The sequence below is a fragment of the Canis lupus genome, chromosome 10 (genome assembly GCF_003254725.2).
Source record: "Canis lupus dingo isolate Sandy chromosome 10, ASM325472v2, whole genome shotgun sequence".
Classification (NCBI taxonomy): Eukaryota; Metazoa; Chordata; class Mammalia; order Carnivora; family Canidae; genus Canis; species Canis lupus.
The window spans coordinates 68,955,595-68,976,754 of record NC_064252.1 but is presented as its reverse complement, the minus strand read 5'-3'; the positions used below and the strand labels follow the sequence as shown (position 1 = coordinate 68,976,754).

Sequence of the window (21,160 nt, the reverse complement as noted above, 5' to 3'; positions counted from 1 at the left end):
TGTGATTTAAAAATGTGCATGCGCCCAAAAGGCTATTAAAAAGTAAATACTCCTGCAGTCTTGGAAAAAGTCGTGGCATGGATTTTCTGTTTGCAGATGGTTTTATTCCAGTTAAAGATACGTTGGAGGCTTAATGAAGGCTCATGAGAAAACAAACTCAGGAGCTAGCAAGAGACGCTCGTTTACCTACAGAAAATTTAAAAGGAGGGGCTGACTTGAAGCTGCCAAGGAGAAAAAAATGATTTGTGCCAGAATGGCAGATGTAATAAAAATGTTTTGAGGTGTATACAGAAGGAAGGGTATGTACTGCAGCACATGTGTAACGCTGCCTGGTTTTTTGAGCAGCTGCAAACCTCTGGAGTCCTTGCTCTGAGTCCAATCAGTCATGGCCACAGATCTCGGGACGGGGCAGCCAGACGCAATCCTAACTGATCCCGTGCATTTTTTTTTTTTCCTGAGGGCTCCTCTGTCTCCACTTTTTACTTTATCTTTTCATTTAGCTTGGATTACTTTTTAAATGGTAAAACTCTGGCTGGAAATAAAGAGTATCTCGAACACAGGACAGCTGAAGAAACAAATGACAGTGATGAAGACAGTGAAGAGCTCCGTGGAAAAACAATAACGATTTGCGAAATGCAGTTGAATTTGCATAGCAACGGTCATTTTATTATCATCAAGATGTTAAGCACTTTAACAATCTATACTTCATTTTTATAAACAAAGAGACGAAGAACCAGTAAAAGAGATGATTTTTAGGAATTTATTATTATTATTAATTTTTTTAAAAAAGCAACTTCCAGAGTTTGTCATCGCGCAGGGTTAGCCCAGGCTCCTATAGGTACAGTGATAACTGATTTTTTATAACAATGACTCACCGAAGATCCATAACTGTCTTCTGAATTATCACAGAAAGAGGAAAGGATTAGAAGAAGAGTTTAATGTTAAATGCATTTAAAAAAATCATATTCTAATTCTTTTAAATTGGTTATCCACGTACAATAATATAGTAGAGCTCAGATAACTAGGAAAGGCAATTGACTAGCATACCCCATTCCCACCCGATGTGCATGAGCGGGCTGTTTACTGCATATATCCTCATGGAGTGCGCAAGCTAAGTCAACCCATTTTACACAGCATTAATTGTTTCTATTGAGTTGGCATTGGGCTGAAACTTGCTCACTATCTCATAATTACTACTATTTTTTCCTGGTTCTTTGATGGATTTTTCTCACCCGACAGTGTTTGGACTCTAGTGTTTATGAGACATCCAATCACCTGGGCCCACTTCAGTGACAGGTACAGCGAGGTGACCCATGGCCAGATCTCCAAGTCTATTGATTAATTTGTCCACCTGCTCTGTTCTTCATCTTGGTGAAAGAGAGAACTTTTACAGTCTCCCTGGAGGATGTGCGAAGCTCTGGGCCAGAAACCGTTTGTGAGCTGGTCTTTGACGGAGGGGACCACAGAACTCAACGTTCTCATTAATGCTGTGCAAACAGGGGTCTCGTCATTCCGGTAACTATTTGTACATTTAGAAAAGCAATACAGTCATGGGAAAAACCAACAAGCACAGCTTGGTAGAAAAACCTGCCATGAAATATCATTGGCTTTATAATAATTTACTACAACCGTTCTTTTTATTCACACTGGATAGGAAATGCTTCCATCTAACACATGGAATACGAATATATACAACGAAAAGTTGGCTTTTATTAAAAAAAAAAAACTTCACAAGGACAATAACATGGGGGTTGAAAAAAAAAATTGTGCAGTTTCCTGATCACAATCATATGTCTGCTGCCTTTTACAGGGAATGATACAAGTATGATGGATTTTATAAACCAGCTAAAGAATTTTCTTGTCTGGACTAGCCCACTATTGCCGTATCCATACAGTCTAGAGGTCTCACCTTCTCAACTGTAGTTCTAAATGACTAGGGATGACACGATGAGTCAGCGTAGGACAAACCCTGCTAATCCTCTGCGAAATCATCATATAGTTGCAGTTCCCTATTCATCAAAAAGTTCCCCCACAACATCGTGGAAACTGCACAGGGCTTCTGACTGATGTGCCGCTGAGATCGGAATGTCGCATTGTCACTTGATGCCCGCCATCTCATGCAACGTTGGCGTCTTGGCTTGGACCTTCTCGCGGCCGCGGTGGGCCGTGCGGCAGTGGCGTGGGGTGGACTGTTTTGCACTGCCAGCAGTCAAAACAGTTGCCATGGGCTCAACGTCTCTACGCTGTGAGCCTGGGGAACCCATTCTCCCGTGGAATGGTCTTCCGGAGTCCAGCAATGTCACTGCAGGCGGCTGAGACATTGTGGCCCCGGCTTCATGGGGGACTATGCTAAAGAAGAAGCCTAGTGTTCTAGAAAATAGACAATACAGGCCAGGTTGAGGGGGTGGCAGAGGGGGGGTTGCTTTCCTAAGTCCTGGAAACCATCTCTGATGTTAGCTCTACGAGAAGGTGGGGCGACTGGGAGTGGCGGGCTGGAGAGGGCTGGGTCTGAGGTACACTTGGAGAAGTGTCCTTTGCCATTGGCACTGTGGTCCCCCACTAAGACACTCCGCCTGCCTCTGTGTTCCCCTGTCTGCACCTCTTATGCCCAAGGATCCCCCAGTCCTCTGTGCAATTCCTCTGTTTCCACTTTCTAAGTGGGAATTGAAAAAAAAAAAGCTTATCTCTCTCTCTCAATTCTGACTGATGAACGGGGGCTGTTTAGAGTCACGGTGTGAGGTCTGGGAAGAAATGGTCAGGCTCCATGGATAGTGCCGTGATTACCGAGTTGGTGCTGATGGGACACACGCCATGTCCTTACGTCTCTGTTCTAAGCAAAGAGCAAGGATCAGGCTGGCGTGATGCGTTCTTGGAGCATCTTTGGGAGACCATAACCCAAAGCACTAAGTTTATATTTATTTTATGTTCTTTAAGACTCTGCGCAGTTTGGGAGAGGAATTTTAGGACCTGTGGAAAGCTGGAGGGGGAGATAATTTTGAATAGGGTGGTGCAGGAGGCCCTCAACAGTGGCCCTCTGTTTTCACCCTGGATGGCGAAGCCCAATGTTTAGAAAGTGACTGTAGGGCTCACTGGCGACAACAGATTCAGAAAGCCTCGGAGGAATGGGGTGGACCCCAGGCCTGGCGGGAACTTCAAGCAGAACATCTAGTATATTCCTCCTGGGTGGACAGCTTATATGTGTGAGCATGCTGAAAAGCCAAGGAGAAGTACATCTGCATCTACACATACATGGCTTTTCTGTGGTTAATGAAAGAACCTGGAGATGGTTTCCATGTCATGTTAGGACCATGGTCTCTCAACTCTACCTAGAAATCTCTGGTACACAACTTTACCAAGAACGAAAGAAAGAAAAAAAACCCAGTGAGACTGTATGGTAGGTGCTGGTGACGCCATTTGTCTCCGGAAAATGGGGTCAGTCACTTCTTTGTATCTCAAGTGACTTAAACTGAGGCTGAATCTTGATTTTTAGCACGAACCATTAACAGGTTGCTCTTCCACAATGCCTGGTCTTTTGATTGAGGGGACCACGCTGGGCCAGGGCCAGCCACCTCTAGCCGCTGACGCCTGTGGATCTTAGAAACTGTCTGATGCTCCCACCAGTACTCGCCTGTCAATGCACACACCTGATTTCACGTACACAGCAACGTGGCAACATACCTTTTTCCATCCGTAAACACCTGCTCTCTTCCTCACTTGGACACGGGGAGAATTTGAAAGGAAAAGAAGGCATATGTTTTTACTCCTCTGCAAATCCCAAGCGAACGTGCTTTTGGTTACCTGCCTGGTGTTGAGTTTCTTGCCACAGTGGGGACCCCCAGCTTTTCCCAAAGTTGTAGGCAAACGGTTTTCACCTGCTTGGGTGAGGATTCCTTGGTTCCTAGGCCAAGGGTCCAGGGTCAAGTGATGGAGGTGGAGTGGAGAAGGGAAGGCAGCATTTAGAAACCCAGCAATGGTATTGCTCATGCATCCGACTCTGCGTTTCACCCTCAGAGAAATGATTTTATCATTGGTCTCCATGAGACCCAATCCCATTTAAGAGCATCTCGGCAGTTTCACGGTCTCCGGAACCTTCTAGAGGTGATGGCTGGCTGGCTAGAATTGTGACTGTAGGTGCCTCATCATTTGTTCTCAGGCATTTCAAAATTTGTTTCTTTCTGCGGATCACGATTGTCGATGTACTGGTGTTACAAACCAATTTTTAAGCTGTGTGAAGGTCAGTGGGCTTTGTCACCACTCATTTCCAAAGCAGAAGCCTCCCCTAACTGGAAAGACTTATTCTAACACCACAGAGGAGCCTCCTCCCCAAAGTTTCTAAGAACCCAGAGCATGACCTTTGGGTTCTAGACAGAAGGCCTGGGAGGAGGTCGGGAGGGGGGTGGCGCCCTGCTGGGAGGTGGGGCGTGAGGGGGAGGGGGAAGGGTGGACGGTGGGGATGGAATCGGAGGGGTGGGAGCACTAGGGGGTGGGGGAGGGCAATGGGGTGCAGGGGGTGGGGGGGTGTAAATGGGGGCAGGAGGCGGTGAGGAGGTGTGGTAGGCGTTGTTGAGGGGGTACTTGGCAGGCTGGTTGTTCTTGACCCGGGTGAAGTTGATGCAGCGCCCCTGTAAGAGAATCAGAGAGAAGGAATGTGAGCCCACGCTGGCTGTTCGCGGCAGGGAGGGTGGCAAGCTCGGTGGGCAGCCATGAGACGCGGGGGAAGCGGTCGCGGGCTCTGATGTGCCCTGCTGGCCTCCCGTAGACCCTGACAGCAAACGGAGCCCCGTTTCCTTATTTCTGGGCCGACTGTGTTGCGAAATTCTGAGAATTCATTTTCCTGGAGTCTCTCTCTCAAAGAGGAGGAGGAGGAGGAGGAAGGGGGGAATCGACCTTAACTGGATGCGTGGGGTCAAGCTGTGTGCAGAGGTCATCAAACGTAATGTCCCCAACAGCCTTGCCGGCCAGGTACCGTTATCACAAGTTCTGTTTCTTGGATGGGGAAACTGAGGCTCCAAAACGTTAAACCTCTTTTCCAAGAGGCCACACAACCAGGAAGGGGTGGGGCTGGCGATTCGAGCCCCAGATCGGCTCCAGAACCCCGTCCCTCCTTCTGCACCATAGAAGGCCTCCTGAGGAGGGGTCTCCACGTTTTTTGAACAAAGGGGACCTGTTTCACATGATTTCAGGTGTGCTCCTGGGAGCAGACGGAGGCCCCAGCGCAGCTCCCCCTACCCTGCGGCTCGGGCCAAGACGGGCCGTGACCTGCACTGTCGCGGGGCCCTCGTGCCCGTGCCTGTCCCCAGCCTTTGCCCCTGGGCCTTGGGAGCTGAGTGGAAGATTAGGAGGCAGCCCCCGTGCTCCCCAGGGCTCTGCCTCCCCCGCCCACCCACCCCTGCCCTGCTTGGGGAGGTCCTCTTCCGCCCGTGGGTGCTGTTGCACCTGCTCAGGCACCTTGGGTTCTGAAGAAACACAGGCTGGGGACCTCCTACCGTGATTCACTCCCGCTTCCGTCCCCCCTGGGCCCTGGCCCCATCCTCCCCTGATGACCCAGGGCCCCCGCAGCGGCCTCTACACAGTCCGGAGTGTGTGCCGGCCCTGGCCCTCCCTGCCCTCCCGCCGGGTGGTGTCCCCTCTCAGCTCTCCTGCCAGTCCTGCCCACCCATGACCTTCTCCTGCCGGTGCCTGGGCCCCCTCACTTTTTGCTTCAGAGCCTCCCGCCTTGCCTGGGTGGGACGTGGACCACCTTGTGGGGTGCTGGCCTCCCTGCAGATTGCCCGTACCTGCGTCATCCTGTCCCCTCTCCTGTGTGTTCCCCCTCAAGGAGGCCGGGAAGGGGCTCCCTCTCCCTTCAGGCTGCCAGGCCCTTCCTCCCCCTCCTGCTCCTCCTCACCCCACGCAGCGCACACCCACACCCTCCAGGGTGGACACCCCCCCACGGCACCTGCCGGGTGGGATGTGTCCACGGAGGCCAGAGCTCCCCTCTTCCACCTTCGGAGGAAGGGCCGAGGGGCAATGAAGAGAGTGTGTCTCACCGCGGGAGATACAGGCAGTGACTGGAGACGGGGCTCGGCTGAGGGTCACAGCAGACACACGACACACGTCTGTGGGGGCCGGGGGGGGGGGCGAGCAAACCTTGCCTTGTGCACGCCCTCCCCACTCATCCGAGTCCTGAGCCAGCCCCTTCCCTCCATGCATCCTTCCCTGATGACACAAGCACCCCGAGGTCTCTAGTTATGGTCTATGCTGCACACAGGAGCCTGCAAATGGCAGTTGTTTGACGGGTGAGTGCCTTCCTCCCTGAGACCCGACGAGAAACTTCCGGAAGGCAGCAGCCTTCCACTGCTCCGCTCTTGGTTTAGGGATCACAATGCCGTCTTAGTGCCAGCACCCCGGTTCCTCTGAGCTTGCATTTCACGAGATTGAACCAGGGCCTAACCTTGTTAGCTTCTGACTGGGGGCCCAGTAACCACAGAAATCAGCTCCCATCTTCTGGCAGCATAGCCTGGAACTCCCGGATCAATGCTGAGCTTTCACGGGTTAGGCTGACTTTGCAACCCAGGGCCATAGATCCCCGTGTCCAAGCAGCCCTCTTTCACAGCTATTAAACAGGGAGAGATAACAGGCCTCAAATGGAGTCGCTTGTGCTAAGGCCCAGGTCGGCAAAGCAAGACTCAATACCTACCCTAACCGCAGTTAGGGAAAACTTCCCTTTCCATTTCAAACTTTCCCAGAAATGTCATCTTAAACTCCTCAATCTGGGATTTCCCAGTTCAGCATTAGTGAGGTAACCTGCCTCGAAGGCCCCGTCTGTCCCCCAAGGAAAGATGAGGTAACCCGCTCTCTCCCTGTCCTTGCCCCCGCCCCCTGCTTCTGCCTATAAAAGTCCCCCACTTCGTCCATCTCCCCGGAGCTCCTTTCTATTTGCTAGGTGGGCTGCAGCCCGATCCATAAACTGCTAAGGAAAGCCACTAAGATCTTTAAATTTTATTCAGCTGAATTTTGTTTTTTAGCACAGCTTTATAAATTGAAGCCCTGGGAATAGTTTATTTATAATTCTGGATAAAGCTCTTTCCTTGAAGAATGTGAAAGTCCTAATGATTACCATCTGTGATAAATTCCTGTGACGGACAACTCAGAGTCGGGATTTACTGTACTACATGGTCTGCCCTTTGTTCCTAGACGTGCTAACTCAGACAAAGGGGCTCGGAAGATTCATTTCCTCCGTGGATGAAGGAGAACGCTGGTCCTGAGGATGGAGCTACCGGTGCCTGGGGTCGTGTCCCCATATGGCTTCACATCTCCCTGAGGGCTGGCCACCCCTCGGCTCCCTCCCTGACGGGGGTGCTGCAGCAGGGACAAGGCAGGCTAACTCAAGGCCCGTTGACTTATTTCACACACTGTGACACTACTATTTTTACCAGAGACTGTTCTGTCCAGAGATGAAATGGGGCCCTCCCAGCCTTCTTCTACCAGTGGGCGTTTGTTTATATCCCAGATCAGAATCCCTGGATGTCCTCAGTAACGTGTGAAAGGATCCACAGAAGAAAAGGTGGCCTCTCCCTCCCATCGATCTGTCGGCTGTGGAGGTGGGGGTCGGAGTGAGGAGGGAGAAAGACCTCCCTCCAGTCGCACATCTTGGCCATAGCCACAGAGGGATGGGGGTGGGGCGGGAAGAGGCCCCTTTCCTGGGGTCAGTAATAGTCCAGGGCTGCACCCATGGGTCTCCCGCTCCGGAGCACCAGCCATGGCCCACTAGACACCCCACCCACTAGAGCTGAGCGCAGCAGCCCCGAGCTCTTAGTAAGCAGCCAGGACCGGGTGGGGGGCAAGCCCGCAGTCTCCTCCGTGCCCCCACCGCGTGCCATGGTACCGCCTGCTGCTTAGCACCGTTCTGAGGATTAACTCGATCAGTGCTGATGAAGGCCTTGGAGCGGTGCCTGCCGCATGGAGTTCGTGAACGGAGTGGAGTCTCGCTGGAGCAACAGATGCGCGGACACAATGATGACCTTGTCTAGGCTCTAGGGTAGGAAGGCCGGTTGGAGGTAGTATCGGGTTTTCCGACTGCTAGTTTAGTGCCTTCTAAGTGAGCTGCAGCCTGAAGCCTCCACACTCCACACCTGGCTTCCAGAACAAAGCTGGTATAGAGGGAGACTGTGGCACCCAACACGTGACGGGAGCAGGCCCCGGAGCCCCCTGTCTCGCGCACTCTCTCCACGCCTCCCGCGGCACCAAACTGCTGTAACTGATGCTTATAGGACCTCCCACCATGCTTTGCACACACAGTTGGCCGATGATGTCTTTACACGTACTTATCGTCCTGAAGAAAGGTGCAGACCTGGCAGGGACGAGTCCCTGGGGTCGGTTACAGTAAGATGCAATTAGGACTTCAGGGAGGGTGTGGCTACAAATTAAGTTCTTAAAACCTGGAACCAGAGGAGCCAACACAAACACTGTAACACTTAGACCATATAATTGGCCTAAAGATCAGTTTACACGACATCATTTTTTGCTTGTGAGAGGATAATAGAGAGGCCAGATGTTCTCAGTGTCACATATGCCAGCAAATCTGCACCAGTGTTTGCTTAAAAGGTTGCTAGGGCGACCGGAGCTCTTGGTTCGCACACTGGTCTCTGCAACCCAGTTAAATTCTTTGCAGTATTGTTTTTGGGTGGTTTGATTCGAATCCAACATTTGGCCTTGACCTCAGTTTACCTCGGCTCGCTCATTTACAAAGTACGGGTGCCAATTATTTTCACACATTAGCAACAAAATATTCTGGTTAAATTCTAAGAAGAAAATGCAAGAATATCTCCTGCTAAGTGGTGGCTTAGCAGGACGCGAGGTGGCTTTTCTCCTAGGCTGGAAAATGCCATTTTGATTGGACCGAACCTAATGGTGTTGAGAGGATTATTGGAAAGGTCCAGGCGTGTCATTTTTATTCATTATTTTCACTGTGTAGAAATGAGACCGAGGGCTCAGGCTTATTTATATATGGTGCCCAAGATGACACAGCAGTACAGGGCAGACGTAGGACTGCAACCGGCTCTGCTTGCCTTCGCCACTCATCCTTGTTCCCTGTTATCCTGAATAGAGACTAAAAAAGCAAATCTTTTCTTGAATCACTTGTAGATAGAATCACATAATATAGCTCCTGGCCACAATCCATCAACTCTTGACATAGCTGTCAAGAGATCTTTCCAGAACACAAGTTTGGTCAATTCAATGCCCAGCTCAAAATCCTTCAATGACTCCCCATTATCTTTAGAATAAAACCCAGACACCTCTGATGGCATGTACGGCTCTTTGTGATTTGGTCCTCGCCTACATCTTTCAATTACTTTTTGCCTCCTGATTGCAGGATGTCCAACTTGGCCCACGCTGAGCCCCCCGCAAAAATTTGTGAGAATATAATATGCCATTTGGCATCCTTCTCCGCTTCAACGTTGCTCCCCAACTGGTGGCTGAGTGTCTCTGAGATGGCCTCTGGGTCTTCTCCTCTGGAGATATTTATAGGTTCAAATTTAAGTTGGTGCTCAACAAATACTGCTTAGATCCCTGAGGGTTTCTGAGGTGGAGCAAGCCTTCTTAGCTCAGATTTTTCCCTGCAAGTTCAGGTTCTCAAAGGATCAAAGGTCCATGAGCTTGCAGTTGTGAATTTAGGTCTCCTCAGTCACCCCCTCATGGTCTCTTTGGGCTGTCTATCTTCTAGGCTCTTGGGGAAGGGCTGGCAAGAATCCTACGTGCTTCCCTTGATTTCCACACTAGACATGTTAACATGTTACATTTATTTGTTTATTTATTTAAAGATTTTATTTATTTATTCATGAGAGACACAGAGAGAGAGAGGCAGAGACACAGGCAGAGGGAGGAGCAGGCTCCATGCCGGGAGCCCCATGTGGGACTCGATCCCAGGACCTGAGCCAAAGGCAGATGCTCAACCACTGAGCTACCCAGGCACCCCAACACGTTCCCTTTCAAAAAACTTTTTTGGGGGTTACTTTTGATTGATTTATCAGATGAAACTATCCTTCAACAAAACTCTTTGCCTAAATTGGAGGTGACACATTCTGAACAATCACGGCATAGTCATGAAAGATGAAAGATCTCGTTGGCTGGGTTCCGGCTTCTTCCTGGTTTTGAGCCGTAGACACTGATGGTCCACGGAGAAGAGAGACAGGGAACCGGTGGTGTGGGGCTGTTGTGTGCTCTGTGGGTCAGGGCTGGGAGGCAGAGTTTGGACCACCAGTTGTACGACTAACACACTCATTGTGAAACCTTGAGTAAATCACTTCCGCTCTATGGGTCTAAGCTTCTTGATGTATAAAAAATAAAGTTGTTGCATTAGCTCAACAACACCCACGGGCCTTTCAGGCCTTAATATTTCATAGCGCCGCCAAAACTGGAGTTGCTTTTGAGCCTTTTACTCAGATTACCGTAGTCTGATGTCTTTTGGGACAGCCAGTCTTTTTATACTACTGAATTTGGCCAAATGCTTTCTATTGTGCAGTTTTTGGTTCATCATTAGATTTATTAAAAATATTAAGAAGTAGAAAATTCAGAATTGGACCCTCCATCTTCTGTTCTTTGGTTACCGTGGTAAGAACTCAAGCTCGCCTGCGAGTCCCGAATTTGGGTTTGTGGCATGACCGGCGAGATGTGAGAAGAGCTGTGGGCTGATTGTGTGCAAAAGACTTGCCAGTGGTGAGCTCATGTGTGCTGAGTGTTATAAAACATCTGTTTGGGTATCAGGCACGCTCATTGGAGAGGGAGCTGGCTTCGGGAGATAGTTAAAAATATGCTATGGCTCCCAGAGATTAAACCAAATAGTTTCCTATGAACAGAGGTCACTTAAGGAAAGTGGATTTCACAGGAAGAAAACGAAAATAATCAGATGGAAAAAGTGTAACATGCGTGCCAACTTTCTTCTGACAAATACCTTTTCTCTCTAGCCTCGTTCTTCCATTGATTGTCGGGTTTGGAGGTATTTTTCAAGTTACAAACGGATGGGGTTTCTAAAGCTTGTCTTAAGTCAGTTGTTTAGGATTAGGAGCATAGTTTCTCACTTAAGTCACTCCTGTAAATGGGGGTTGGTTCTTAGGCTAGACCACAAAAGCTCACTGGTGTATTGAAGGCAATTGACGTAATCCTGCTGAAGTCGGTGCTCTAGTGATAAATGAGACACTGAGTAATGAATGGCGGGAGGGCTGGGTTAGGTGACTTCATAGTGCCCCCCATCCCACCTATACTGCTCTCCATTTGTTATGTGTACACTCGTCCTTTTGACACATGGTTTTCGAGGGCTGGCTATGTTCTGGACACCTTCTAAGGTGTTGAATTCAATGATGAGCAACCAAAACCAGCCCTGGTTCCCTTGAAAAATACAGTCCACAGGTAAAGAGAGGCATGGGTCAATCAATCCTGCAAACAAATGGACCCTAGCAACCACATCTGCGTTCCGTGACGCTGGCCAGCAGCCGGCACCTAACCCGAACTAGGCCAATGAGATTCTCTCTTTCTGGAATCTGGAATCAGAACTGAGTTCCCCACTGAGGCAGTCAGTTAGGGTTGATCCTTTGAACAGAAGGGATCAAAGTGGGAACGGGGGGTGGGGGGGGGTGCTGGCTGTCTTCTGCAAAGTCAGGGAGAAGTAGAGTTCTGGTTCTGTCTCGAAACGACCCCTCATACCCATTCACCCCTCCCTACCCTCATGTCACTCTACCTTCTGTAATCTGGGCCTCCCTGTCCTCAGCCTTTCCCTTTTCCCAGTTATATTTTGGTTCCCATATGAGATCTCTACACACGCACACATAAATGCAAGTGTGCATGCACGTGCATATGGATGTTTGTACACGTACACAAGATCTCTAGCTCCATATGTAGGTGAACATATACACAGGGAAACACAAAGTTGTCTTCTTAAACGCTTCAAGGCCTCCTCACCGTCTGTAGGAAAATGTCCAAGTTCCTCGGCATGCGGGCCCTGGCTCCCTTTGCATTTCTTCCCGCCACCTCAACTTCTCCACTGTCTTTGAACCCTACGCTTCAAGCTTTGGTCCATCATTGAAACGAAGCCCCCATACTCTCTGGCTCTTTGTTTGGCACATTCGTTCACGGCCCAGTTCCACGACGGGGATGAAATGGCATAGAGACCCCTGTCTTGCTTCTTTCCCCTTCCCCGCAGCAGGAGCCGGCGGAGGGCAATGGGAAGGGTGTGTTGTGAGGGGAGAGGCCAGAGTCCTTCTCGACTGCCTTCCCTCTGCCTCACACGTGCCCTGCCTATAAATCTCATACGGCAGCCTGCCTTTTATGTGCTGTTCATGCGAAAGGATCCAAGGTCAACTCTTTCAGTTGTTTGATTCATTTTGCTGACACACGTGCTGGCGCACTTTCCATAATAACTTCTTCGGAGGCCAAAACCAGGGGTAAGATGAAAGCGGAGAGGAAATATTTGGTAACAAGAGGAAACGAGGAAAATGAAGGGGCAGGAATAAATATGGCTCATCTTTTGTGGGACAGGTGCAGGCATGGGACTTGTGAAGGATCACTACTATGCAGTTAAGACTTATTTAAGAATAAAATTCAAAAAAAAAAAAAAGAATAAAATTCAGGGCGCCTGGGTGGTTCAGTCTGTTAAGCATCTGCTTGGGCTCAGGTCATGATTCCAGGGCCTGCATCAGGCTCCCTGCTCAGTGGGGAGCCTGCCTCTCCCTCTCATTCTGACCTCCCCACTGCTCAGGTGCACGCTCTCCCTCTCAATGAAAAAAATAAAAAAAATCTTTTAAAAAAGAAAAGTTCTATATTTTCTTTGTGGAAAATTTGGAAAATGTACAAAAGAAGGAAGAAGAGGAGAAAAGAATTTTAAGTTCTAACACTCAGAGCGTTACCATGTTGTTCTTATCCTTTCAGACTCCCCCCCCCACACACACGAGTGGTGCATATATTTAGAAAAATGGGAATCATTCTATACAAAAATTTTGTAATAGATATACTGGGACTATTTCTCCCCTGCCATTTTCAGTATGATTTGCAATGATTGCATAATCTTCTATCACATGGAAGCTCCAAATGCAGTTATTAAATTCTTTATTGGACAATAAGAATCCATCTAACTTCTAATTTTCTCTAACACGCCTTCAATAAAAGTCTGAAAAGTTCTAGAATCAATGGTTCATCTTTGACTTGGATTTCTATATCCAATTTCATGTGTGAGATTGGCCACTTTTGTTGTGTGCTGTTCATTTTTCATCAAGATTATGTTAACTTTACAAAAGCAACGGGGAAGTTTTCATTTTTAATATATTCTATATTTATGAAATAGCATAAGGGTTATTTGTTCATTAAAAGCATGAGAAAATTCTCTCAATCATTCCAGACACGCTGTTTTTCAAGAATGCAGTTCTTTGAAAAAGAACTTAAAAGACTTAAAAGTCTTTGCCACAGGTTATTGACCTATTAAGGTTTTGAACTCTTTGTGAGTCCATTTCCATAATTTATCCTTTCTTAGAAAACCATTCATTTTATCAAGATTTTTTTTTAATTTTTTATTTATTTACGATAGTCACACAGAGAGAGAGAGAGAGAGAGGCAGAGACACAGGCAGAGGGAGGAGCAGGCTCCATGCACCGGGAGCCCGATGTGGGATTCGATCCCGGGTCTCCAGGATCGCGCCCTGGGCCAAAGACAGGCGCTAAACCGCTGCGCCACCCAGGGATCCCTTTATCAAGATTTTTAAAGCATTTGTGTAGGTTTGTGCTTTGCACAACGGAAATTCTCTCGGTTAATTCTTATTTGTGGTGATCTCTCTTTCTCTCTCTCTCTCCTTAAAGATTTTATTTATTTATTCATGAGAAACACACAGAGAGAGGCAGAGACCCAGGCAGAGGGAGAAGCAGGCTCCACGCAGGGAGCCCGACGCGGGACTCGATCCCTGGACTCCAGGATCAGGCCCCGGGCTGAAGGCAGACACTAAACTGCTGAGCCACCCAGGGGTCCCTGGTGATATCTCTTTTGTAATCATTAATATTATACATATTTGCATGTTCTGACTTTTGTTGACTTTCAAAGATTTGCCAACGATATTAGCATTTCCAAAAATATTTTAAGATTTACCTCTCAGTTCTACTGATTTTGCTTTATTTTCATTAATTTGTTCTTATATTCATAGATACCTTGTTTCTGCTTTCTGTGGATTTGTTACACACTCTTTTCTTAGTTTTAGCTGAATACTTGGCTCATTTATCTTCATTTTTCTTGTTTAATAATGAAAAAATGTAAGGCTATGATTTTTCCAAATCCCCCAAGTTTTAATCGTGGTGTTCCAATTGTCATTATTTTCTAGAATCTCATAATGGTAGTTTTGATTTCTTCTCAGACTCAACATCAATTTATGAGGGCTTTTAAACTTCTAATTGCTTAAAAAAATATTTAATCCCTTATTCACTTCCGCCCTTTTCTTTTTTGTGTGTGTCGCCTATAAAAAAAAAATCATACTTTCTTATTTTATTTTACTTTTTCTTTTTCAGGTTTCCTTTGTTGCCTAAGTTATAGTCAATTTTTACAAGTTTTAAAAATAATATGAATTCTCAATTTGATGGCTGCACTGTTAAATAAGTATTCACTGGTCATTTTTTTTTTTATTAGATTAAAGCCTCTAAATTGTTTGTGTAATCTGCTTGCCCTCCTGAGGTCTAAGGGTGGTGTGGGTTTATTAACTATTCCCCCTAGATATTTTAAACAATTCTATTTGCTCAAATTTTACTTTGCTCCTTAGTCATTGGGCCACTCAAGGGCAGTAGGGAGTGGGTCTCCCTCAGAGCAGTGGAGGCAGAAAGAATTTCTTTTGTTTTAAAAAACACTCTCTTCCTGTTTGGTGGTCTCTTGTCTGAAAAGACGTGTCTGCCATTAATTCCCTCTCCTGGGTGCGGGGCCATGGTGAGGCAGAGTCTGTTTCTCTACTCCCTCGATGCTGGGTTGGCTTGTAACGATTCTGAATAATGGGATCTGATGGAAATGATGCTGTGCTAGCTTTGAACCTGACATTAAGAAGTCTGGAATTTTCTGCTTCCTGGTTTTGAGGCCCTGAGCCTCCAGGCTCCTCCACTGTACCGGGCTCTGCAATCCTCGACTCCACGCGGAGGAGCGCGGAGGACAGAAGAGTGAGGCGAGCCACCTTCTTGAACGTCTAGCCCAGTTGGCCTTCTGATGACTCCAGCCCTAGCCACTCTCTGACTGCAACTCCGTCAGGGATGCCAAGGGAGAATTACACAGCTGATCCCGGTCAGCCCACGGAACTATAAGAGAGAACAGCAAACCGTTGTTCTAAGCCACCGTGCTTTGGAGTGGTTGGTTACGGAGCGACGCCGAAACGCGCGGCAGCTCATCTCTTTGTCCAGGAGGGCCGTTCCTGGTTTGTGGAGCTGAACATGGTGCTTGTTGTAGGCTTCTCCTTTTTTTCTTTTTTCTTTTTTTTTCTGACTCTTAACTTGGCACCCTTCCCAAAATTTCTGGTAAAGATCCAGATCTGTGCTCTACTTACTGCCTGCTTGGCTAGAACCCCACATCACTAGGCTCCAAGGGCCCCCTGGAGAAAGAGGAGGTCCCTGGATGAGAGAAGGATATGACCCCAAAGGCAACCACCACACATTTCCCGTTCTGTTTCCTGAGATGGCCTCGCACTACGAATTGTGAAGTGTAGGCTGTTACGACGATAAGCGAAGGCTGGACTGGGAGGGGAATGGGGACCCTGTTGCCACAAGGGGAAGACTTTGCCTATTTCCACACTCGCAAGCCGACTCGCGTGAGCTGCGCCCGAGACACCCCATCACGCCCTCCCCGGCTGCCGACGAGAGTGTGCCCGGGTTCTGCAGTCACGTGCAACACGCGCGTTCAAATCGCCCACCTGACGGGACCGTCTTCTAACGTTCCATTAACCGCTGCATCGAACGGAGACGGAGACCCACACGACGCCACAGGGAACTGTTTTACAGCCCTTCACGTTCTGCCCTTTAAATACCCTCTTTCAAGTCTCATCATTAATTATAAAACCATGGCACGGTCACCTGCATCTGTCTAGGTCAGGCCGATTTTTAATAAAAGAAGAAGACGAAATAGAAGTGGAGAAAGGAGATCGAGGAGAAGCGATTAGGCGGCCAAAGTGCCGTGAGTGGGGACTGGCTCTAAAAATTCAGCCCATCGGAGAAGGACAAACATTATATGGCCTCATTCATTTGGGGAATATAAAAAATAGTGAAAGGGAATAAAGGGGAAAGGAGAAAACATGAGTGGGAAATATCAGAGAGGGAGACAGGACATGAGAGACACTCTGGGAAACGAACAAGGGGTGGTGGAAGGGGAGGTGGGTGGGGGTGGGGGTGACTAGGGGATGGGCACCGAGGGGGGCACTTGACGGGATGAGCACTGGGTGTTATTCTATATGTTGGAAAATTGAACATGGATAAAAAATAAATTAATAAAAAAATAAAAATAACAAAAATAAAAATTCAGCCCTCCCCGGGCAGCAAGGCGAAGACCTGTGCGGAGACACAGAGAGCACCCTTGAGAGGTGGCATTAGTCAAAAATATTTGTTGGCTCAAGAGGAAGTAGGTCTGTAAGGTCTGACCCGGGCAGCATACTCTACTGTTTCTTAATTTTGCTTTTTAAAAGGAAACCAGCCATCGGTATTGACCCTCCCCTCTTCCTTGGTGGCACCGGGGCCCCTGTAGCACCACGGGTCCTGCTAAGCCTGTGGCGGTGGCTTCTCCAGAGAGCCACTGGTTTTAACTGGCACCTCGGAGGAGCCTCGGCGGGAACGGTCCTGCTGAGCGAGTGGAAGTCTGACCCGGGATGAGCTAATTTTGTTCAGAATCTTCTCTCCCAGTGAACAGGCTCAGGGAAATTCCCCCTGCCCTTGTCCACGTCCCCAGGGAAATGGTTCTGACTACTTAGAACTATCATTAATATAATCATGATTTTATTTACGTGGAGGTATTTGCCTTAAAAAATCGATGCTGGGGGTATCCCTGGGTGGCTCAGCGGTTTAGCACCTGCCTTTGGCCCAGGGCCTGATCCTGGAGACCCGGGATCGAGTCCCACGTTGGGCTCCCTGCATGGAGCCTGCTTCTCCCTCCACCTGTGTTTTTTTTCTTTTTTAATTTAGATTATTTATTAGAGAGAGAGAGAGCATGTGACAGGGAGTGTGAGCAGCGGTGGGGAGGGGCACAGGGAGGGGGAGTAGGCTCCCTGCAGAGCGGGGACCCCACACGGGGCTGGACCCCAGGGCCCCGGGATCGCGCCCTGAGCCGAACGCAGATGCTCCACCGACGGAGCCGCCCGGCGTCCCCTCAGCTCTCTCTTTTGAACAACATGAGCCTCTGGGCTGGAATGACTCGAGGGCAAAATGCAGCAGGAGGTATGGCTCCTTGGGGTCGGCCCGGGAACCCCATAGGTTTGAGAATCTGCTTGGGTTGAGGCTTCCTGCCGCACGGTTCCCTGCTAGCCTCCCGGCCTCCACCTACCCCTTCGTGGCACCTGCGGTCGCCCTGGGCTGCATTTCCTGCAGAAGGGCCCCGCCTCCCCAGGCTCCCCTCAGTCAAAACCTGCTCCCCCATGGGCTTCCTCATGGGCCTCCCCGTTGTAACCCTCCCCGCTGTCAGCCCTTCCCACCGCAGCCCTCCCCTCTGCAGTCCTCCCCGCTGTCAGCCCTCCCCTCTGCATCCCTCCCTGCTGCAGTCCTCCGGCCGCAGTCCTCCCCTCTACAGCCCTCCCCTCTGCAGCCCTCCTCGCTGTCAGCCCTTCCCGCCGCAGCCCTCCCTGCTGCAGCCCTCCCTCTACAGCCCTCCCCGCCACAGCCCTCCCCTCTGCAGCCCTCCCCGCTGTCAGCCCTCCCCACCGCAGCCCTCCCCTCTGCAGCCCTCCCCGCCACAGCTCTCCCCACTGTCAGCCCTCCCCTCTGCATCCCTCCCCACTGTCAGCCCTCCCTGCTGCAGCCCTCCCCACTGTCAGCCCTTCCCACCGCAGCCCTCCCCTCTGCATCCCTCCCCTCTGCAGTCCTCCCCACTGTCAGCCCTCCCTGCTGCAGCCCTCTCCGCTGTCAGCCCTTCCCACCGCAACCCTCCCCGCCACAGCCCTCCCCTCTGCATCCTTCCCCGCTGCAGTCCTCTTCCCCGGCGCCTTCTCTGTGCCCTCCCCCTAGCCCGATGCCTGAGCCGTGCTGCCCCGTCGTCGTCGCTGGCACCCTCTCCCCAAGGACGCCAAAGGTGACCGCGGCAGAGGCGGCTCGTGACCTTCACACCCGTTTTCCCGCCCTCCCTTCAGCGGGAGCCCGGACGCCCGCGGGATGCAGCCCCGGCCCGACCCCAGAAGCTTCTCCCAGGGGGTACGTGTGGGAGGAAAAGAGCTCTCTCCTGTGTAAACCTGTGTCACTCCGACTTTCTGATCGGCCGAGCCCCTAACCTGAGACCTAATCATCCCTAGAGGCCCCTCCTGAAGACGCCGCGTAAGCCCGAAGGACCTGCCGCGGCCCGGCACCTGGGGGCTCGCCCGGTGGGCCCCTGGCCCAGGCCCGGCCCTGGCTCGCCTCTTAGGTTCGGGCCGTGAAGGTGGGCACCTCACTTGTCCTTCCTTCCCCGGGGCGATCTGCCCCAGCCTGGGGGAGCCACCTCGATCTGCTTGCACGCGGCCGCGCTGCAGGTGCGGGCTGCTGCCGTCCCGCCGGGGCGCCGCTCAGGGCCCCTCCGATGGAGACCGGAGGACACGGAGTCAGAACCCTGAAGCATCACGGCCGCGGGCCGCCCTGGGCCAGACACCAGAGGTGGAAAATTCATAGCGTTCGAAATCTGGGTTTCATTTCGGAGCAAAAAAGCATTAATTTGAGTCATCCAACCTCCAAATTGGTTTCAGGCCTCCGCTGGGACCCGATCCTCTTCCTAAGTACAAGACCACGCAGAGCTGGGCCTGGAATGAGACCGTCCTGACCTGGTATCGAGGTGCCCCCCCATCCCCCCACCCCCCCGTCCACTTCGGAAGCACCTCGCGCCCCCCGGGCGGCACTAACGAGGTATCTGCGCGGATTCTCCCCCGGCTGCGCTGAGCCCAAGTTCTGCAGGATCTGAGACGAAGGGTCTGGTCTTAGCGAGCGTGTTCGGGGAGCAGCGACAAAGACCTACAGCTCGAGTCCTTGGGAGAGAGGCCGCCGTCAGACACGGCAAAGCTTTTGGGGGGTCTCGGCGCCTTAACCGTAAATAGAAGATGCTGTTAACGACCAGTTCATCTTGGCCGCCGGTGAGCGTGGGCTCGGCGGAGACGTCCGCTTGGGGGCCGCAGACCGGAGCAGGCCGGCCGGGGGTCCGGCGGGTGCCCACGTGGCCTGGCCCCAGAGCCCTCCCGGCGCCTCCCGCCGCAGCGCCCCTCCTGCAGCACCGTCTTGGCCTCCAGGCTCTGCACTCCTGCGCCTCCCTGACACCCCGGGAACCAGCTCCAGCTCTGCCCCCCGGGGCCTGCTCCGCGGGCCGGGCCGGGGCAGGTGCTCGCACCCACCTGCCGGCAGGACAGGCCGACCAGCCAGCCTTGCGGTTGGCGCGCCTCGTGGCCGCTCTCGTGTTCATTTCGGCCGGGCTCGGGGGCGGCCGGGAGGCTGGGGTGCCAGGGGCGGTCAGCGGGGCTGCGAGGAGCCACCTCCCTGCGCCCCCGATCAGGGAGGCCCGAGAGCTCGGCCCGGGAGGCTGTGCGACCGCAGGAAACAGAGGCCTCACCCCGACGCAGCAGGACGGACGGACGCGAGGGTCCCCGCCCACTACCCTAGGCCCCTCACCTCTCAGGACTGTGACAGGGGCGGGTTTCCCGGGCGCTCCGGTCCACTCCGGACACGAGCCAGGGCTCAGGGGCCCGTTCCTCCCGCAGACCCACGGGCCCCCCCCCGGCCTCCCAGCCGCTCCCTCGGAGACCTCGCTGGCCCCCTTCCCAGTGCCCCCCGCTGAGACCCCGGGCGCCTGCCATCAGCCTGGCCGCCTGCTGGCCCTTCTCACCTGCGCCCCGGGGCCGCCGGTCCCTGATCACCTGGACCTCCCGACCTTTGCCGGCGCGCTTCCCGAACACGCTCCCTGCCTCCCGACGCTGCTTGGCCAACCCGGTGTCGGGGGCTTCGGATCCCGCCCCTCCTCGCTCGGGCCCACCCGAGGGCCCCACGCGGACCGCTGCAGCCCCTTCCCCACCCAGGCCCGACCCGAGGGCGGCCCAAGGATCTGCCACCTGAGGGAGTGCGGGGGCAGGCCTGGCCTCCCAGGGCAGGTGCACAGCCGTCGCCGTCGGACACCCATGCAGGCCCTGAGGGTCACGATCGGGTCTGTACCCCGCGAGCACACTTAAAGGCCTGGGGTGCGGGCGGAGGTCCTCGTGGCCGCGGCTTATGTGACACCCCCCCCCCCCCCGTAATCCCAAGCCCCCGCTGCCTTCTTACAGGGGTATCGCTGTTCCCATTTCCAAGACAAAGAAGCGGAGGCTCTCGAGGGCTAAAGCCAGGGCCGCACGGGGCAGACGGGGCTCAGCCCAGGGGTGTGACTCGGGGCTCACGCGCCCTCCCCTCGCGGGGTCGCCTCTGAAGGGTGTCCCGGGGCGTCTCCCGGGGAGTCTCCCCCGCCTCCGGCTACAGGGGTGTGCATGGCCACGGCGGGTGGGGGGGAGGGTGTCCCCTTGCAGGGTCGGGGGCCTGTTCGCAGAGTCAGCTCCGGAGTGAGTTCAGGCCCAGGGCCCGGACACCCTGTGGCCCCAGAGCGTCCAGAGGAAGGACGTGACCTCATGCGGAGTAGGAGCTGCCTCTGTTCGCCTCCAAAGACCCTGCCGTGTGCATGCGTGTGCGTGTGCGTGTGTGGGGTGGGGTGGGGGATGGGGGTCTGGCCTCCCCCTGCGCTGCCCCCGCCCAGTTCAGGGGGAGGAGGCCTCCCCCTGAGGCTGAGGCTGGGAGACGGGGTGGGGGGCAGCGCGCAGACACCCCGCAGTTCTCCACGGCTCCCCTGCTTTTCTGGGAGTTTCTGCTGAGGACGCGGCGCAAAGCCCGAGCGACGGTGGGGCACCTCGTCCTCTGTGGCCGTGACGACTGCTGCCCTCCCATGTGTCCCTGCCTTCGTTCTTCGAGGGCCCGGCCTGTGTCGTGGTACGTGATCCACAAAC

General features: G+C 52.3%; 1 protein-coding gene across 2 annotated transcripts in view; it reads right to left on the bottom strand.

Moving 5' to 3' along the window:
• Nucleotides 1-746: 746 nt before the first annotated feature.
• The window catches only part of ANTXR1 (ANTXR cell adhesion molecule 1), a 197,838-nt gene continuing 177,424 nt past the window's right edge, over nucleotides 747-21,160 (bottom strand). For both annotated transcript variants that reach the window (XM_025470233.3, XM_049115925.1), the window contains one exon: nucleotides 747-4,622. In XM_025470233.3, coding sequence (XP_025326018.1) covers nucleotides 4,362-4,622 — 261 coding nt within the window. In that variant the 3' untranslated portion in view covers nucleotides 747-4,361. The remainder of the gene's footprint in view (nucleotides 4,623-21,160) is intronic.